The 18,631-nt window shown below is 44.2% G+C and overlaps 1 protein-coding gene across 9 annotated transcripts in view; it reads right to left on the bottom strand.

Moving 5' to 3' along the window:
* RNF207 (ring finger protein 207) overlaps positions 1–18,631 on the bottom strand; it is a 128,957-nt gene that overhangs the window by 3,365 nt on the left and 106,961 nt on the right. For all 9 annotated transcript variants that reach the window (XM_068240514.1, XM_068240509.1, XM_068240512.1 and 6 more), the window contains 4 exons: positions 16,426–16,611; positions 12,206–12,257; positions 8,773–8,890; positions 4,473–4,553 (listed from right to left, as the gene is read on the bottom strand). In XM_068240514.1, the coding sequence (XP_068096615.1) occupies positions 4,473–4,553; positions 8,773–8,890; positions 12,206–12,257; positions 16,426–16,611 (437 nt within the window). The remainder of the gene's footprint in view (positions 1–4,472; positions 4,554–8,772; positions 8,891–12,205; positions 12,258–16,425; positions 16,612–18,631) is intronic.

Raw genomic sequence — 18,631 nt, 5'->3', positions numbered from 1 at the left:
ATCAATGATATTCATTGCTAAGGGTTTAGTCTGAAATGGATAGTGAAATCGTGTTACATGGAAACGTAACCAGACATCATGGACACAGTGGGCAAAGTGGATAGCACTCAATTTGCAGCACTGGGTCCCGTTTGAATCCGAGCCAGAGCACTATCTGCACAGAGTTTGTCTCCTTGTGTCTATGTGGGTTTCCTTCAGGCACTCTGGTTTCCTCCCACATCCCAAAACACACATGTCTAAAGGACCCTGAGCAGAGGCAGAAATTGAAAATCTGGATTTACCAGGGGCTTCCTCCAGCTCCCTGTAGCCCACAAGGTCCCACGGCATCCTCTTGGTCCCTTTCGTGGCCCCACTGGCAGCTCCGGTAATGCAGCGACCTCGGCTGAAGTCGCGCATGTGCGGCCCGTGCAGGCACCTGGCGCGTCTTTAGCCAGTCACCATAAGCGGCCTGCACATGTGCGATTCAATCTTTAGAGAACCTCGCATGTGCAGGACGCTTACAGCGAACAGTGTCATTTGAGCCGAAGTCGTCAGATTACCGGAGCTGACCACGAAAGGGACCAAGAGGATACCGGGGACCTCACCAGCAGGGCCGGTTTAAGGGGATTTGGGGCAAACTGAATTGGGGGCCCCATGCCTGAAATACCCCCCCCCCCTCCCCCCACGGCAATGACCTTTACCCTCTGCTCCCCAGGGCCCTTGTGTGACAAGCCGCAGCAGTGATTAACCTGCCCCAGCAGGCGGAGGCAGCTACATAGTCCAGACACTCTTTCTACGCTGTCCTCTTCTTTCTCTAAGACCCCGTGCGTGTTATGCGTAAACACGTGACGGGTAATAGAGAAGGAGGAGGACTGTGTGGAAAGAGTGCCCGGACTGTGTAGCCGCCGCCCGCTAGGACAGATTAATTACTGCTGTGGCTTGTCACGCAAGGGCCCCGGGGAGCAGTGCGAGGGGGGGGGGGGGCGACACAGGCAGAATTTAGTAGGGTCGACGGCGCGGGCCCCTGCAGAAGTTGGGGGCTCTGGGGCAATTGCCCCCTTTGCTCCTATGGCAGCGCCGTTCTGTCAACGAAATAACCTACCCGTCAAATCTTCCTACATTCATTGACAAACGCATAGGCAGGAGGGTTAGCGTTAGGGAGGGGATAGTAAAGTCTATGGGATGTAGGTTAGTTCAGCCCTGCTTGTCAGATCTCTCAAGGACGCAAAGTTAACAATGCATTATAATAATTGCATTAGTGATAGAGGCAAGATCAAGTATATTATTTGTGCAGAAATGAGCTAGAAATGTAGAAATGATCACATGACTCCGGTGTCACATGCCAGCAGCAGCCATCCATTAGGCTGTCCTCAGCTAACACTTTGCACTCTCCTTCCAGGCTATTAGAGAGGATTCTTATCATCACAAGGTGCTTATGCTATTATTCATTATGATGTGGCATGTTCTGTAGCTGCTTTGTGGGAAGGAAGCCAGATTTACCACCATAAAAGCGTGAGTTGCACTGTGCCACTAATTCCTGAAACTCTAACTTATCTGCCTGACACATTCCTGTTACAGGAAGTGGATATGACATATTTACTATGTTTAGTAACAAAAATATTTACCTTGAATACAAACTATGTAGAAATGGTTTCTGTTTATCACACAGCAAACAAGTATTCGCATACACACATCGCCCGTCGGGGATCAGGACCTGATTCCCTAGGGCGACATTCCTGGTCAGCGTGTACAGATGTGTATCAGCTATGTTGTTGACAAAGTGTTCTATTGCTGTGTAGAAGGACAACGTAGCGGCGCATGAGTGACATCACGCCGCGGGTAGGGGAAGTGGCACAGACAATGCGATCAGCCATCGCCATCGAGTTGATCCACGGCGGTTGTTATCAGCCGTCTTACCCAGGCGTGTGTACGGGCCTTTAGATTAACTGGTACTTACCAATTAGATTTAGGAGGCTCACACACAATTTACCTGCTATGCAGCTGAGGGCATTATTACCTGCTGTGCAGCTACTGAAGGCATTATTACCTGCTGTACAGCTGACGGGGGGGGGGGGGGGGGGGCAATATTACCTGCTGCTGTGCACCTGACGGGGGGCAATATTACCTGCTATGCAACTGAAGGGGGCATTATTACCTGCTGCTGTGCACCTGACGGGGGGCAATATTACCTGCTATGCAACTGAATGGTGTCATTATTACCTGCTGTGCAGCTTACTGAGGGCATTATTACCTGCTATGCAACTGACTGGGGGCATTATTACCTGCTCTGCAGCTGACTGAGGGCATTATTACTTGCAATGCAGCTGAGGGCATTATTACCTGCTATGCAGCTTACTGGGAGCATTATTACCTTATATGCTTAAGGAAGAAAGGAGAAACATCCGGCACTGCAGTAAACGTATTGTGCTTTTATTCTGTTCAGACTGTGATCATAAAGATGCATAAAATGTACTTGTCAGCAAATAAATGGCAAACAATACAGTCCTACCGTGGGTGTGTGGCAGCGGGTGCAGGGTGCAAATCGGGCAGGCTGACAAGTACATTGTATGCATCTTTATGATCACAGTCTGAACAGAATAAAAGCACAATACGTTTATTGCAGTGCCGGATGTTTCTCCTTTCTTCCTTAAAGGGAACCTTAACTGAGAGTGATATGGATGTTTCCTTATAAACAATACCAGTTGCTTGGCAGTCCTGCTGATCTCTTTGACCAAAGTAGTGGCTGAATCACAGACCTGAAACAAGCATGCAGTAATCCAGTCTGACTTCAGTCAGAGCACCTGATATGCATGCTTGTTCAGGGGCTGTGGCTAAAAGTATTAGAGACACAGGATCAGCAGGAGAGTCAGGCAACAGGTATTGTTTTAAGAGGAAATATCCATATCCTTCTCAGTTTAGGTTCCCTTTAAGCATACAAGATTATCTTATGTACATATCCTGAGCACGCAGTTTACTACCGTGGGATTGTCTTTCAAGGGGTATCATGCCGACCCACCCAGAATTAGCCGTGTGTAGTGCTGACCCTCTCTGAACCTCCCTCACCTGCATATGCATTATTACCTTATATGCAGCTTACTGGAGGCATTATTGCCTGCTATGCAGCTTACTCGGAACATTATTACCTACTGTGCAGCTGACTAGGGAAATTATTACCTGCTGTGCAGCTCAGAGGCTGCCTTTGGGTGGGGCAATTGCCCCAGGCCCCACGCCTGAAGAAGGCCCCGCATCCTCTGAAGGGGCCTCGGATTCCTCCCTGACAGTACCTTGTCACGAAGCAGCAAGCAGGGGGTGACTGGCCAATAGCAGCAGCACCACTTTCCCATTAGCCAATGCTGGGGGATCAGGGGGAAGGGAGTCTGTATATGGAGGGAGCTCCTGTGTGAAAGAAAAGGCAGAGACACTGGCCTCCCCCCACCTTCTCCATAAGGTAAAAGACAGGCACAGCTACTGTGTAACGAAGGTGAAAAGTCATGTGCTGGATTGGCTGATGGCAGAAGACAAATGTCGTGTGTGTGTGTGTGTGTGTATAAAGCATGTGTGTGTGTATCTACAGCATATCTGTGTCTCTAGGCCGCGGCATATTACACTTGCCCCAGGGCCCGCGTACTCTAAGGCCGCCTCTGGTGCAGCTTACTGGGAGCATTATTACCTGTTATGCAGCTGACTGAGGGCATTATTAACTACTATGCAGCTGACTGATGGCATAATTATCTGCTATGCAGCTTACTAGAGGCATTATCTGCTATGCAGCTTACTGGAGGCATTTTTACCTGCTGTGCAGCTTACTGAGGGTACTATTACCTACTGCTGTGCAGCTAATTGGGGACATTATTACCTTCTATGTAACTGACTGAGGGCATTATTACTTACTGTCCAGCTGACCGGGGACACTATTACCTTCTATGTAACTGACTAAGGGCATTATTACCTTCAGCAGTCTGAGATTATTAAAATCTGCTATGCAGCTGACTGGGGGCATTATTATATTCAATGCAGCTAAGTGCATTATTACCTGCTACGCAGCTGAGGGCATTATTACCTGCTTTGTAGCTTACTGGGAGCATTATTACCTGCTATGCAGCTGAGGGCATTATTACCTGCTATGCAGCTGAGGGCATTATTACCTGCTATGCAGCTGAGGGCATTATTACCTGCTATGTAGCTTACTGGGAGCATTATTACCTGCTATGCAGCTGAGGGCATTATTACCTGCTATGCAGCTTACTGCGAGCATTATTACCTGCTATGCAGCTGAGGGCATTATTACCTGCTATGCAGCTTACTGCGAGCATTATTACCTGCTATGCAGCTGAGGGCATTATTACCTGCTATGTAGCTTACTGGGAGCATTATTACCTGCTATGCAGCTGAGGGCATTATTACCTGCTATGTAGCTTACTGGGAGCATTATTACCTGCTATGCAGCTGAGGGCATTATTACCTGCTATGTAGCTTGCTGGAAGCATTATTACCTGCAATGCAGCTCCATTAATGAAGTATCCTCAAAGATTTTCTCTGTTAAATCATCCTTTAGCTCTCGAGGTTCTTTCAATCTAAATAATATAGACAACATAGTGAAAGTTTATTAATTTTAAAATTTTTAGTATAATATATATATATATATATATACTGTATGTATAAATTGCACACGAAATCAGCATGCCGTTGAAATACATTAGATTTGCTCTGAATGAAAACCAAATGCAAAAGAGAAGCATCAGTTTAACACATGGTAATACATGTTGGCAGCGAACACTGCAAATGCAGCGCAGGAGACTTGGGCGCAGCCGGCTCCACCATAGACCGTAATAGGAATTACAGCTATAGCAGCGCACAGTCAGTAACTTCTGCGCCATCAGAAGACAGAGCTGAAGTTACTTTAAAAACAATTGCTGGAAGCCGGATTACATCATTCGCCACTATCCACGTAGACCTAGAGGGGGAATAGTATATAACGCCTTTGGGAACTTGTGCAGCAGCAGGATAAGCCATGTACCGACTGTATCCTGTGCCCAAGTCTCCCAGCGGCGAATTGTCTCGGACGCGTTGGCAGGGCCGCCACTTCAGGCCATCTTATGTCCACACCTAGCCTCTCTCGAGTCTTATCCAGTATTGGGAACAAGTATGCTATGTGACTTGAGAGCTACGCTCTTCCAAGTAGTTCCCAAGGGGCCCTGGTCCATTGCCCAGTTTGCATCTATTGAAGGGCCTGTCCTGCAAAGGATCTGCATAGAGATCTCAGCAACAAGGACACAGGCAGCAATAAAAAAAAATTGTAGAGGTTCTAAACCCTCCTAATTATTGCATGGTAATCACAGCACAACTCTTAGCTCCTGTTATTCTACACATTTTCTTGCATACATTTAGTATGGATGCTAAAAAGTTTGGTGTGAGCTGCAGATAGTATTATTATCCATAATTTGTTATTATTGATATATTATTGAAAACATAATGCTTGCATCATGCTTGTCTCCTGATGCCTCCTTTCACACTATCCCTCCAACTCCTGCTACTCCTAACACTAACCTCATTGCTGCTACTTGTAACAGTAATCTGACTGCTGCTACTTGTAACAGTAACCTCACTGCTGCTACTTGTAACAGTAACCTCACTGCTGCTACTTGTAACAGTAACCTCACTGCTGCTACCTGTAACAGTAACCTCACTGCTGGTACTTGTAACAGTAACCTCACTTCTGCTACTTGTAACAGTAACCTCACTGCTGCTACCTGTAACAGTAACCTCACTGCTGCTACTTGTAACAGTACCCTCACTGCTGCTACTTGTAACAGTAACCTCACTGCTGCTACTTGTAACAGTAACCTCACTGCTGCTACCTGTAACAGTACCCTCACTGCTGCTACTTGTAACAGTAACCTCACTGCTGCTACTTGTAACAGTAACCTCACTGCTGCTACCTGTAACAGTAACCTCACTGCTGCTACTTGTAGCAGTAACCTCACTGCTGCTACCTGTAACAGTAACCTCACTGCTGGTACTTGTAACAGTAACCTCACTTCTGCTACTTGTAACAGTAACCTCACTGCTGCTACTTGTAACAGTAACCTCACTGCTGCTACCTGTAACAGTAACCTCACTGCTGCTACTTGTAACAGTAACCTCACTGCTGCTACTTGTAACAGTAACCTCACTGCTGGTACTTGTAACAGTAACCTCACTTCTGCTACTTGTAACAGTAACCTCACTGCTGCAACTTGGAACCGTAACCTCACTGCTGCTACTTGAAACACTAAGGGCCCATTTTCACTACTAAGTGATGCGAATGCGGCTACCTAGCCAGCAAATCCCTATGGGCCAGTACTACTTCCGGGTCGCTATGAAATTCGGCTTCGGCTGATCCGGATAGTTACTATCCGGATTTCACCCAGTAATGCTGTGTGGGCTGGGCGGCTGGGTCAAGCTTACCTATCTGACGTCTTCTTCGCTCGTCCCTCGGCGCCTCCCACGATGCGTTCCACGCGGCGTCACGTGACTACAAACACTTCCTCCTTCAATCCGGAAGGAGGAAGTGTTTGTAATCATGTGACGGCGGATTGGAACGCATCGTGGGAGGCGCCGAGGGACGAGCGAAGAAGACGTCAGATAGGTAAGCTTGACCCCCTGCCCAGCCCACACAGCATTACTGAGTGAAATCCGGATAGTAACTATCCGGATCAGCCGAAGCCGAATTTCATAGCGACCCGGAAGTAGTACTGGCCCATAGGGATTTGCTGGCTAGGTAGCCGCATTCGCATCACTTAGTAGTGGAAACCACAGCTTCAATTAACACTGCATGCTTTGGTACTTCCAAGGATGCCGCCTGCGCTGAAAGGAAGTGCTTTGATCTTCTTGACTCTGATGCCCGAAGTATCATATTAACAGGTTTCTTAGGCTACGTTCTCAGCGGGGCATTTTGACTTTATGAGGCCATCTTAATGCAGAAAAGTTGCACTGCAATAGTAAGTTTACGTAACATTCACAGTGCAAGCGGTACACTGGGAACCATTGCACTACAGTATCCCAGTGCAGTTCATTACTGTATAACGTGTGCAATAACATAGGCGGTGAAGCATACTTTTCATTGACTGTATCCTTTACTGTATGCCGCCTCAAGGTTGAATAACGACTATTTGTTCCATTGCGCTGCATTTCAATTATACAGGGAACACAATGCAACATCCCACTGTGAACCTAGCCTTAACCAGTTTTCTAATTTCGATAATATTCATATAACTGTCACCTGTCACATATACCTGCAGTTACATGTGAAAACCAAACAAAAGAGATGTTTTCCGTGCCCTTTGTAGGCAAATCAGTAAATAGCTTGTATTTTCCTGTGCATAAGATATAAAATAAATAAGTTTAAGTCTAATGCAGGGGTGTCCAAACCTTTTAGGACAAGGGCCATATTGTTCTTGAATTAGCGAAATTAAACATAGCTTTTGCTGATTGTAGTTAGGTACACTATGCCTGTGACATTTTGTCAAATAAAACATTTCCATGGGAAATAACCCATATACCGTGTGCAGTTATCATCTTACTTTCAGCATGTAGGCATAGTGCTACTGGTACGGGGGCATCTGCTAATCAGTGGCTGTTACTGCTGCTGGCATAGTGGCAGTGGCTAATCAGCAGCTGCTACTGCTACAGTGGTAACTGATAGCCTACAGGTGACGATACAAGGTGGACTCTGCATGCGGCACCACAGCTTTGGCCTACAGGCCACATGGAATTACTAGCTGTAGATAGCTTTGGAGGCTGCCACAAAAGGCTTGGTGGGCCAGACTTTGGACATGCCTGGTCTAATGTTACACTGGGGGGGGGGGGGGGGTGTATTATGTTGTGCTATAATGTACATATAATGCAACTTAAAACCGCTGGCATGCAATGTAGCCCAGGCAAAGAAGCAAATGACTAATGAACACCTTTATTGGCTAACATTGGGCACCATCAGCTTGTGCAGTTCTACAACACAGTGCATGCTCTGTGTTTCAACAACGCATTCCATTGAATCACATCACAACTGATGAGCAGGTGTGAACTGTTTATAGACTGTGAATCGCACCACATTACAATGCACAAAACAGCATTGGTTACAACCCACTGCAATGTGTCTTTCTGAAACTATCCTAACTCCATTATCTAAAACTGACTGCTGACTAGCAGTCATTGCAAACCACCTTGCACAGCTCAATTTTGATCCGATTTCAGCAGAATTATGTTTGGAAACTGACAAAACTGCCACCACCCCTAGTTTTGTACTTATTTTTGTTCAATTCAAAGTGATGATCAAATGAAACATCTCATTTAAAATTGCGTAGTGTAGAGCCTCCATTATAGTACTTGGTCTAGAGCCCCCTCACCAGCCATTTCCTGGAACATGGATGCCGTTTCAGTCTATGTACCATCACCACTAACAGCATGACAAAACTGCGCAAAGCAGCAACACAATTGTTAACTTCAGAAGTCTCATTTAACAAGAAAGTGGAATATTTGGACACTGAGCTGTCAAATGGGAACTTTACAGGTCCGGAGACGGGCTTTAAATGACAGTTATTATGAGAAGGAGAATTAGGACAACAGCACTAGGAACAGGTAGTACAATAGCAGCCTTTCCGTAGTTCATCCTGCCTGCAAAGCTAAAGATTGAACACAAAACTATTTAATTAAAGGACAAAAACAGTACCAGGCTAAATGAGTGAAAACTGAGGTTATTACAAATGCATATAACTGTAAATGATTCTTTTTCTAAAGATTATATAGCTGCCATACCTGGGCTCTAGTCGTTCTTTAACCTTTGCAATGGATCGTACATATGGTGCAATCTGTTTCGCAATGGTGGTTAAATAACCGTTTTCTTGTTTCAGTTGCTGAAGATCATGTAGTTGAGCTGCCATTTAGACAAACACAGTGGTTACCATTTATCAGTTGTAGATTACGAATACCAGGCATTGTTAAGTATTGTCCTGTCCAGAGCTGGAGCCAGTAGCTCAGCAGAGAACAATAGACCAGTTTGGGATGTGTGCTGCTTTTGTTGCTGTGTGAGAGGTGGGAACTGGTCAGCCAGATACAATGCCTGATTGCCTGCAAGCTGATGAAATGTGGCAATGCCAAGGAGCTGTAGCTGGGTGTCTCTGCAGGTGAGTACCTGGACTACTCTTGCTGCTGATGGAGTGGCATCTGATTATACAGATTGTACTCCACATCGCTACCCTTTCCAGATTTCTGGAGAGGCAACAAAGGCCCGGGTCTTGGGGGGATGAATATGGAAAAGAAGTCTCTGCATATTAAAGTGGGGACTGCAAACGGAAAAAGGAGTCTGAAAATGGGGATCAGTACCTGGGAGAGGGTTACTGCTGCCAAAGGAAGTTGTGAATCAAAGAAAGGGGTTCTGTACAAAGATGTTACACATGGAAGTTAACAAGGTGCTGCACCTGGAATGGTAAGGCGGCTGATGCCCTTAGGAAAGGATGCCAAAAGGAAGTTAGATTACTGGTGTAAAAAGTGTAACTCCAGCCTTGAGGACTTGAGAACCAACCATGCTAATTCCCTCCACCATAATGTGCTCCAATCACTACCTTGCCTTCCACAACATTTGTCAGTTGGGCTTAAAGCGGATCCGAGATGAAAAACTAACTATAACAAGTAACTTGTCTATATATCTTATCTAAAGTTTAGATAGTTTACACAGCAAATCTAGCTGCAAACAGCTTTAATAGAAAGTGATTATTTCTTCCTGTAATACAACGACAGCAGCCATGTTGTTTGTAAACATTACACAGAGGCAGGCTTATCTGCATCTTCAGCACTCAGTCTGTGAAAAAAACCTAATCCCCCCTCCTCCCCTCTGCCTCTGAAATCTCTGGCTAGTAATACCTCCCCCTCCTCCTGCCCAGACTGAGCTCCCATGAGCCCTTGCTACTGCCAAGGCTCTCTGAAAACCTGTGGGTGTGGTTTATTTAGTTTATAGGGAATTAGAGTATTAAAACAAAAACAAAAAAGTATTTGGCTTGAGGAATGCCCTATAAACAATAGGAAAGGAACACAATTATGCAATGAGTAACAGTTCACCTCGGAACCACTTTAAAGGAAACTGTGCATTAAGTTTTTAAAACTTCTCAAAAGATTGTGCTAATTGTGTGGGATTTGGGGGGTGAAAGCAGGAGCAGGCTCTCACTCCATTGTGCTCGTTCCGCAGAACCGCAGGTTCCCCCAGTTTTGTCCTTTGTCACCGGCAGCGGCGATGCATGCTGGGACATATACTTCCCATTGATGTGCTTTCATCTCCTGGTTGGGAGATCTAACCACGTCTTTGAACTACATATCCCGGTATGCATCGCAGTGGACAGAGTGGACAGGCAGAGGATATCGCCGCGGAAACTTAACCTGCAGAACAGAAAAGGCAGGTTTCTATATATTCTACAGAGCAGCCCCACGCAGGTAAGTAAATGCCTGCTGCACCCCCCAAATCCCACACAAATTACGAACCTCCCTCAAGGGGAGGTTTGTTTGAAAAGTTTTATGAACTGAGGAACAACCAGATGTTCAGTATGCTTTAATAGCAAGCCCTGTGGCTGCCATGGAGGTTCCTGCACCACTGTTTGAGAAGTGGGGGGAATGCAATATGTAAGATCTTTGGCTTTTGTTTAATAATGCTTTAAGGAAATCTATGTTTTCTATTTTTCATATTTGGTACAAAAGAAATGTTAAATATCAATACTTTATATGCAGCACATAAATCTAGCAAATAGCACTTCAGTTCATTACAACATGCTGAGGTCAGATTATAGCTAGCTCTGCATAGAAAAAATACTGTACAGAATTACAACCTGTACTGCAGGAAGGTGATACAAAAGAGTCTTTGCTGATACAGCATATAGTTAGTCAAGGAGAATACACCATTATTATAGTACACATTAGTCATAAATAGCGAGGTTTATACAAAATTACAGTATGTGTAAAGGGCAGGCATGTGTAATAAAACATTGACAAATAGCAAAAGGTACAGTTGAATATGGTATATGTCCTTGCGTCATCAATTATAGTCTAGGCTACATCAACGATCAGAAAAAGGCGATCAAAGAGAAGAGAAGAAGGACGAAGAGACAGGGAAAAAGAGAAGAAGGGGAGGGATAGAAAGAAGAGAGTCTCCAGTGCAAGCTCCCATATGTCAAAATCGCTTAATAGTATAGTCAAAATATCCTCTTTGTTAAGCGTATAAGAGGGTATATTTAGACCAATTAGTCCACTGGACCAGACGGAAGGGCTTCTACATTATTGTACCAAGGGGCCCAAACTTTATCAAATCTTTGGGGGCAGTTATGACTCCTCTGTCAGACTATACAAAGGTAGAGTTTTCATAATTGTGCATTTCCAGTAGTTAAAGGGAACCTAAACTGCGAAGGATATGGATTTTTCCTTTTATAATAATACCAGTTGCCTGACTCTCCTGCTGCTCCTGTGTCTCTAATACTTTTAGCTACAGCCCCTCAACAAGCATGCAGATCAGGTGCTCTGACTGAAGTCAGACTGGATTAGCTGCATGCTTGTTTCAGGTGTGTAATACAGCAACTAGTACTGCAGCCAAAGAGATCAGCAGGACTGCCGGGCAACTGGTATTGTTTAAAAGGAAACATCCATATCCCTCTCAGTTTAGGTTCCCTTTAAAGCAAGGGGGTTTGTCAGATTTCCAAGTGCGAAGGATTTCTTTGTGGGTATAAAAGCAGAGTATTCTGATTAGATATTGAGGGTGCTTGCCAGGTGGAACACCATCTAACAGCCCTAATAAAAAGGGGAGAGAGTATCAGCTGTGTTTGAAGGATTTCATCAATTAGGGCATTGATTTTAGACCAGAACCCATATACAAGTGGACATTTCCAGAACATATGAAAGAATATGCATGCGCATAGGTGTGAGATAAGTTCTATGGAGAAATTTAAATTGTACCAATCGGTCTCTAGCCAAGATTGGTATTTTAATAAAATTTTCCAGAATTTCTTCCCAGTCCGAGTTATCCAGCCCTGGAACTTTTTCATTCCACCTAGATTAGCATCTTGATAGGCTATGAGTACAGCTATTCATAAGAGCAAAATATATCACTGAGAGAGGTTTATGCTATAGATTTCTAAGTGCTTTAAACCAGACTTCTCTATTCAATCATAAACCATTCCAGCTGAATACTGTAAAAGCACACATATTATGTTACCTTCATAAATTTCTTGCTCATTTGCCACCCGTTGGTAAGTTTCTTCCCAGATCTGTAGTGAAATTAAAGAGAAGAAGACTGTAACTGGGACTTGCAGGGACACATTGTGGCCAGAGATCAGCAATATGTTCACACAAATTTGATTTGAAATTGAGCCAATCAAACACATTAGCAGCTGAGAGCTAGAGTCTTTCACTGACTGTTTCAGGCTAAGTTCACACAGGATTAAGGCTTGGTCATCTGTGGTCCATTTGAAGTCAAGAGCAAATGCAATTCCACCATAGACTTCTGTGAGAAATGCATCCGTTGTCTGCAAAAATCATGCAGGTCAGGACTTTGCATTCTGCTGACCGCAATGGATGTGTTGTAAAATGACATGTGGACAGATCCTATCAATAACATAGGATCCCTCAATATGTATTTTATCCTATCAGTAAAATGGGCAAAAAGTGTCCGTTTTTCAGCTCAAGATTTAACTGAGCCTAAAGCAGCATGCCCTCTGCATGTTAATGTGCACGTTATTTTCATAGCATGAACAATTGCAATGTAAAGCAATTGAGCTTGTATCCAGGAAATGCACTGTAGAAAGTGTGTTTGTATAATGTGGTCCTTTAATACTACTTTATGGGAAAGTGCCCATAATATTGTATGAGCATCTTCTTGGACACAGTGCAGTGCGATTGTTCCAAAGCCTCACCACATTTGGTGGACAGATTCACAGCTCCTGAAAATAAGTAATTTTGTAATAAAATAAATATACGGTATGTATTTTTGGATGGAAATTCAGAAATTAGGCAGCTGACTAACCGCCGAGGGGGAGGAGGGGCATCCCCCATTTTGCCCATAGTGCAGATTCCCATGGTTGGTAGGATTTCAGAAAATAGGCTCAGTTCACACAGCACTGGGCCCAGCAGGAGGGGAAATGCATCCGTATTGCACAGACCCGCTGTACCGCTACATGGATCTGCAGCAGGGGCTTCTACCAGGGCCAGATTTCTGGAAAGGCCACAAAGACCCAGGCCTTGGGTAGCTGCAGCCCACAGGGAGCACCTGGGTGTCATATTGGGCATTGCTACATATAAAATATAAGGCTGAAAATGGGGAGCAACACACGAAAAAGGGAAGCTGATGCCCAAGGGAATTAGACATGAAAGAAAGGGTCTGCAGTACATGGATGTTACACATGGTTTAGGGGGCTACACATGGAAGGGGAGGGGCACTGCTGCACTTGGAAGGAGAACCCCTTCATGCTTGGCCTAGGGGCGGAAAACGTATAAATCTGGCCTTGGCTTCTACCGTTTCAGAGTGGATGTGTAAAACTCATCATATGATTGGCAGTGCAGTGCACTGCTGTCTGGGGAAAAAAAACTGTACTTGTGGGATCTGTGTGTTATGGAAATGTTAGTGGCAAAATGGATATGACAAAAACAGGTAAGTGTGGACCAGCCTTTAGAATTACTGGCTTCATCCAATTCCTTTCTGTCCACTACCAACTCTGTAAAAAATGCAGGGCAGCGGACCTAGAGTCAACCGAGCATTGACCTAAATCCACATTAGCGCTAGAGCTGTTGGGAATGGGATGCTATATTGTTGTTGCCACGCCTTTGACCTCAACATTAGAGCAACAGTAGTGTGGAGTCCACTTTGCTCTATGGAAGATTACCATGGGACACTTGTTAAATGGCCCAAAGATACTGCAAGCAACAACCAATCCAACGAACATGACGTCAATGTAACATCAACATCCCAGATCAGTGTGAACGTCAACATTGTACCCTATGTCTGTATCTATGCTGGCATTGTCCTATTGCTCATACAGTGATGAGCATGACAGAGAAATGCCAGCTTTTAGTGCTAGTGTGGACCTATCCTTAGTCAGTTTCTTCCACTGCACTCAGTTTATAGCTCAAGTGTAAAGAGAAAAGACAGATTGTACTGTGTGTGTCAGCTATACAAATACATTTGGGGTCCTGATATATGTTCAGCCATACCACCTGTATGAATTAAAACACATGGGTTTTTCCACGCATGTTTTGCTGAGCACTATGCACAATCGAAGGTGAAAAAAACAGCAGAACAATGTAATTAATCCAGAAAGGCATCTGGTGCCCTGAAAGAAAGCAGCAGGCTGTCAGAATTTTTTTAATGCATGTGAAAAAACATGTTAGATTGCCTTCAGGAAAAACAAAAAACAAAAAATGCATCTAGTGGAAACAATACCTTGCTGCAGAGCTAAACGTAAATGCAAAAATGAAGCAGCAGTAACCTGTACCAATTACAATATAAGACTACGATAGAAATGGTCAATGTGATGCTAATTTTTATGGCCTGCATGCAATTTTAATGCATTTTGTTTGCAGCTTTAAACTGAGCTAATCGATACCAATAGTAAGTGCATCTTATTACCCCAATTCCCAGCTGTATACAATCTGCATTAAAATTATATGAAAGTTTCATGTAAAAAAAAAAAAATGATGCAAAACTTACTTTTTCATTGACTATCTTTAGTATATGAAGGTCCAAGTTGCTGTAGCCATGGCCCTCTGAGCACCAATTCCATTTCAGGCCGATTTTACACCTGGCCAGTGAGTTTGGGGCATGATGCTCCACTCCATCACATCACACCGCAATGGACAAATCTTCATTCATATGACCCTGCGGCAGAGTGCGCCAACATAGCGCTGCCCCCCCCCCCCCCCCTCGCATGTTCTTCACTGCCCCTTGTCCTGTGATGTACTCCCTGCTGGACAGGAAATAGGTCACTGGGATTCCCAGGTTCTTCATTGTATTCACGTCGGTCCGCACATGTGCGCCACACTGCTGCCGCTAACATATTTTTTGCGTCGCCCAGTGACTTACATGCATTCCTTCGAAGCGGAAGTCCATTAGTAACGCACTGTTGACTTTGCAACAGCTTAGCAGCGAAATGGGAACTTCCGGCGTAACGTGATGGAGTAAGTGTGCTAGGCCCCATGGACTTTCATTCCTATTATCCTGCATGCAGAACGGGTAACGCAACTCAATGAAACCCGCGTAGTGTAAGCGGGCCCTTAATAGCATTAGCTGCAACTGTGTTGGAGATGTTCTAGAGATACAGTGCTGCTTCATATCTCTGAGTGTGTTTGACACAGTTCTTCGTCTTAAAAAAAAAGTCCACTTTAGTAATAACATTTCCCTGTGCATAGATGAGTGCTACACAAGTCTTTTTCCAACAGAATGTTATTCAAATTCTTTCCATTCCAGTTTGCAGCCAGCTAAGACTGTAAAACGTGCAGCAAGTTCATAATGCACTTTTCTGTAACCTTGTTCATTGTTCTCTGGTGTACAAGCCGGGCACACAATCCAATCTGCATGAATGGCAGCAACATAGCAGGAGCCTATTTTGCTAAATTCCAGTATCTCTACTAATCCATAAAAAAACTCACAAAGGATGTGAGGTATTTTTAAGTTAGAAATTGACTGCTTTTAATGACTGTCATTTCAAAGCATTATTATTTTTAAGTTAAAGGGACTCCGAGCAGTGCAGAAACTATGGAAAGATGCATATCATTTTAAAGCTCTCTTTCTCCTCTTTCCAATGATATATAAACCGCCGCCCTACGCATTTTAGTTTTTGCTATTTTCGCGATTGAAACTGCCGCGGCCGCGATTTCAATCACGAAAATAGAGAAAACTAAAAGGCGTAGGACGACGATTTAGGTGTCGCCAGAAAGAGGAGAAAGAGAGCTTTAAAATGATATTCATCTTTCCATAGTTACATTGTATTACACAGGACGACACTTTCCCCAGTGTCAGCAGCTCCATTCAGCAGAATGGAGCTGCTGACTTTAGGAAAAAGTCGCCCTGTGTAATACAATGTAACTATGGAAAGATGGATATCATTTTAAAGCTCTCTTTCTCCTCTTTCTAGCGACACCTAAATCGTCATCCTATGTCTTTTAGTTTTCTCTATTTTCGCGATTGAAATCGCGGCCGCGGCAATTTCAATCGCGAAAATAGAGAAAACTAAAAGGCGCATGGCAGCGGTTTATATATCATTGAAAAGAGGAAAAAAAGAGCTTTAAAATGATATGCATCTTTCCATAGTTTCTGCACTGCTCGGAGTCCCTTTAAAGCTGCTCCAAATTGGTGCAGAAGGAGAGCAGTAATTATAAATTGCAGATCCATCACATTCTTTGTAAATCGAGGCATGTATCTAGTAACTGTGGAGCTAGACTGACCTCCTCAAATGCTGTTCTCATCATTTCCACCAATGAATATTGGGAGGCAATCTGCACATCCACCTGCAGAGACTTCTGAATTATCTCGCTCATGGTGTCAGTCTTGATGAGAGAATGGTGCTTTGTCAGGTCTCGGTGCAGCTCCTGGACTTGGTCCTTGAGGTTCTGGATCTCCATCTGGATAGTCTTATAGAGAAAACAGAAGTCTTATACATCATGTTCTGAATAGGTGGAGCTTCTAGCAAATGTTACACAGAAATCTGGAACAACAGTTAAAGGACCACTATTGCGAAAATTATAAAAATGTACATGTGAAAATATAGAAATAATATCATTTCTCCCAGAGTAAAATGTGCTATAAAATGCTGAGAATCTCACCATAAGGAGATGAGCTGGGCCAAAACCTGTCGGTATTGTCAGATTTCTACTACCTATTGTGGTGACAGCAACATAGGAGAAAAGCAATTTATGGCTTATTTTACTCTGGAAGAAAAATACTTCCTATCGGTATGTGTTTACATGTATTTTAAATTTTACACTTTTTCGCGACAGTGGTCCTTTATGATAAATAGGACCTCAACAGAACTATATCATGGTAGTGACTGAATGGCTGCATCATGTACCATGACTACTATGCCTACTTTATTAACTACCTAATGACTGCCTCACGCCAATGGGCATGACCGCAGCGGCAGCCCCAGGACCGCCTAACGCCAATTGGCGTCAAGTCCTGGGGACGGCTACTTGGTAGGCAGAGCAGAGCTCCGCCTCCAGTCTCCCAGCAGCAATCGCCACTCGGGGACTGTTAGCCTGCGAAACCGCCGTCTATAAACTTTGTACAGCGCTGCAATCTGCAGCAGCGCTGTACTGGGGACAGCCGTGTGACACAGCTGTCCCCCTGTGGGACACAGGAGCAATTGGCAGTGATAGGCTGAAGCCTATCACAGCTGATTGGCTGGCCGGGGAAGGGAGGGAGAGAAAATTTAAAGAAAAATAGACGAAAGAAAATAAATTAGGAAAAAGGGGGGGGGTGCGCATCCCTAAAAACATGCTGCAATTGACTGGTTAATTGCTCAGGCATGCACCACCTCTATTAGGCAGAAAATGCATGCTCTGCATCCAAAACAAATGCTACATTTATTATGATATGGAGGAACTTTGGCTTCCGCTATAGTTTGCATGCAAGGTATAATATACTGGACACTTGCACCACGGTGAGGTAACCCTCCGGGCAAGTGGCCTAACCTAAATTAAAAACAACATATGTATAACCCTGGGAGCAGCTAAGCAAAAATATGTAACTTACATTTTAATGGACAGCGAGGAGAGGGCCAGCGCATACCACAACAGGCTGCATCTGAAATGACCAATAGCTCACATGTGCAGCACCTCTAATAAGCTATCTGCACAATTCGCATTTAATTCAGATGCAAAACATATGCATAACTACTATTATTCACCATGCAAACAGGAAACTCAGGAGTACGGACTGGGAGAAGCTAACCTGGTAGTTACATACTAGCATAATTAGGAAGAGGGGGGGGGGGGTTTGCGCATCCCTAAAAACATGCTGCAATTGCCTGATTAATCGCTCAGGCATGCACCACCTCTATTAGGCTGAAAATGCATGCCCTGCGTCCAAAACAAATGCTACATTTATTATGCTATGGAGGAAGTTTGGCTTCCACTGTAGTTTGCATGCAAAGTATGCATTTCAGATGCAGCCTGTTGTGGTATGTGCTGGCCCTCTCCTCGCTGTAAAGAAAATAAATATTTGCCAAAAAATAAATAAACATCTGGGGGCTGTTAGAACCTGTTCTATATCACCTTGCTTCAACACCATTAACTTCTTACATTTGCGTCTCACAGACTGTGAGATCACTTGACTCTCCACACAGCAAGCAGGAGATAGACTTTCTCAGGCTTCTTCAAAGTTTACGTTATTTATTCAAGAAACAGAAATACAGATAACTACAGTTCATCATATCCTGGCAAAGCAGATTTCCATGTTGCGTTATAGCTGCATGAGTACCTTCCTGCTAAAGGTACCCAGGTCTTCTTGTATCTACTCTATGTTACATCTCGAAGCTGCCATGCAAAAGATCCTTCTCCAGAAAAATCGATATACCTCTCCTTGTCCAATCTCAGTTGCACAGGATCTTTTAGCATCTCCCGGACAAAATATATCCCCAACTGTCCTGATTGG

The sequence above is a fragment of the Hyperolius riggenbachi genome, chromosome 6 (assembly GCF_040937935.1).
Source record: "Hyperolius riggenbachi isolate aHypRig1 chromosome 6, aHypRig1.pri, whole genome shotgun sequence".
Lineage (NCBI taxonomy): Eukaryota > Metazoa > Chordata > Amphibia > Anura > Hyperoliidae > Hyperolius > Hyperolius riggenbachi.
The sequence above is the reverse complement of the archived record's forward strand: the minus strand, read 5'-3'. Positions and strand labels throughout refer to the sequence as shown.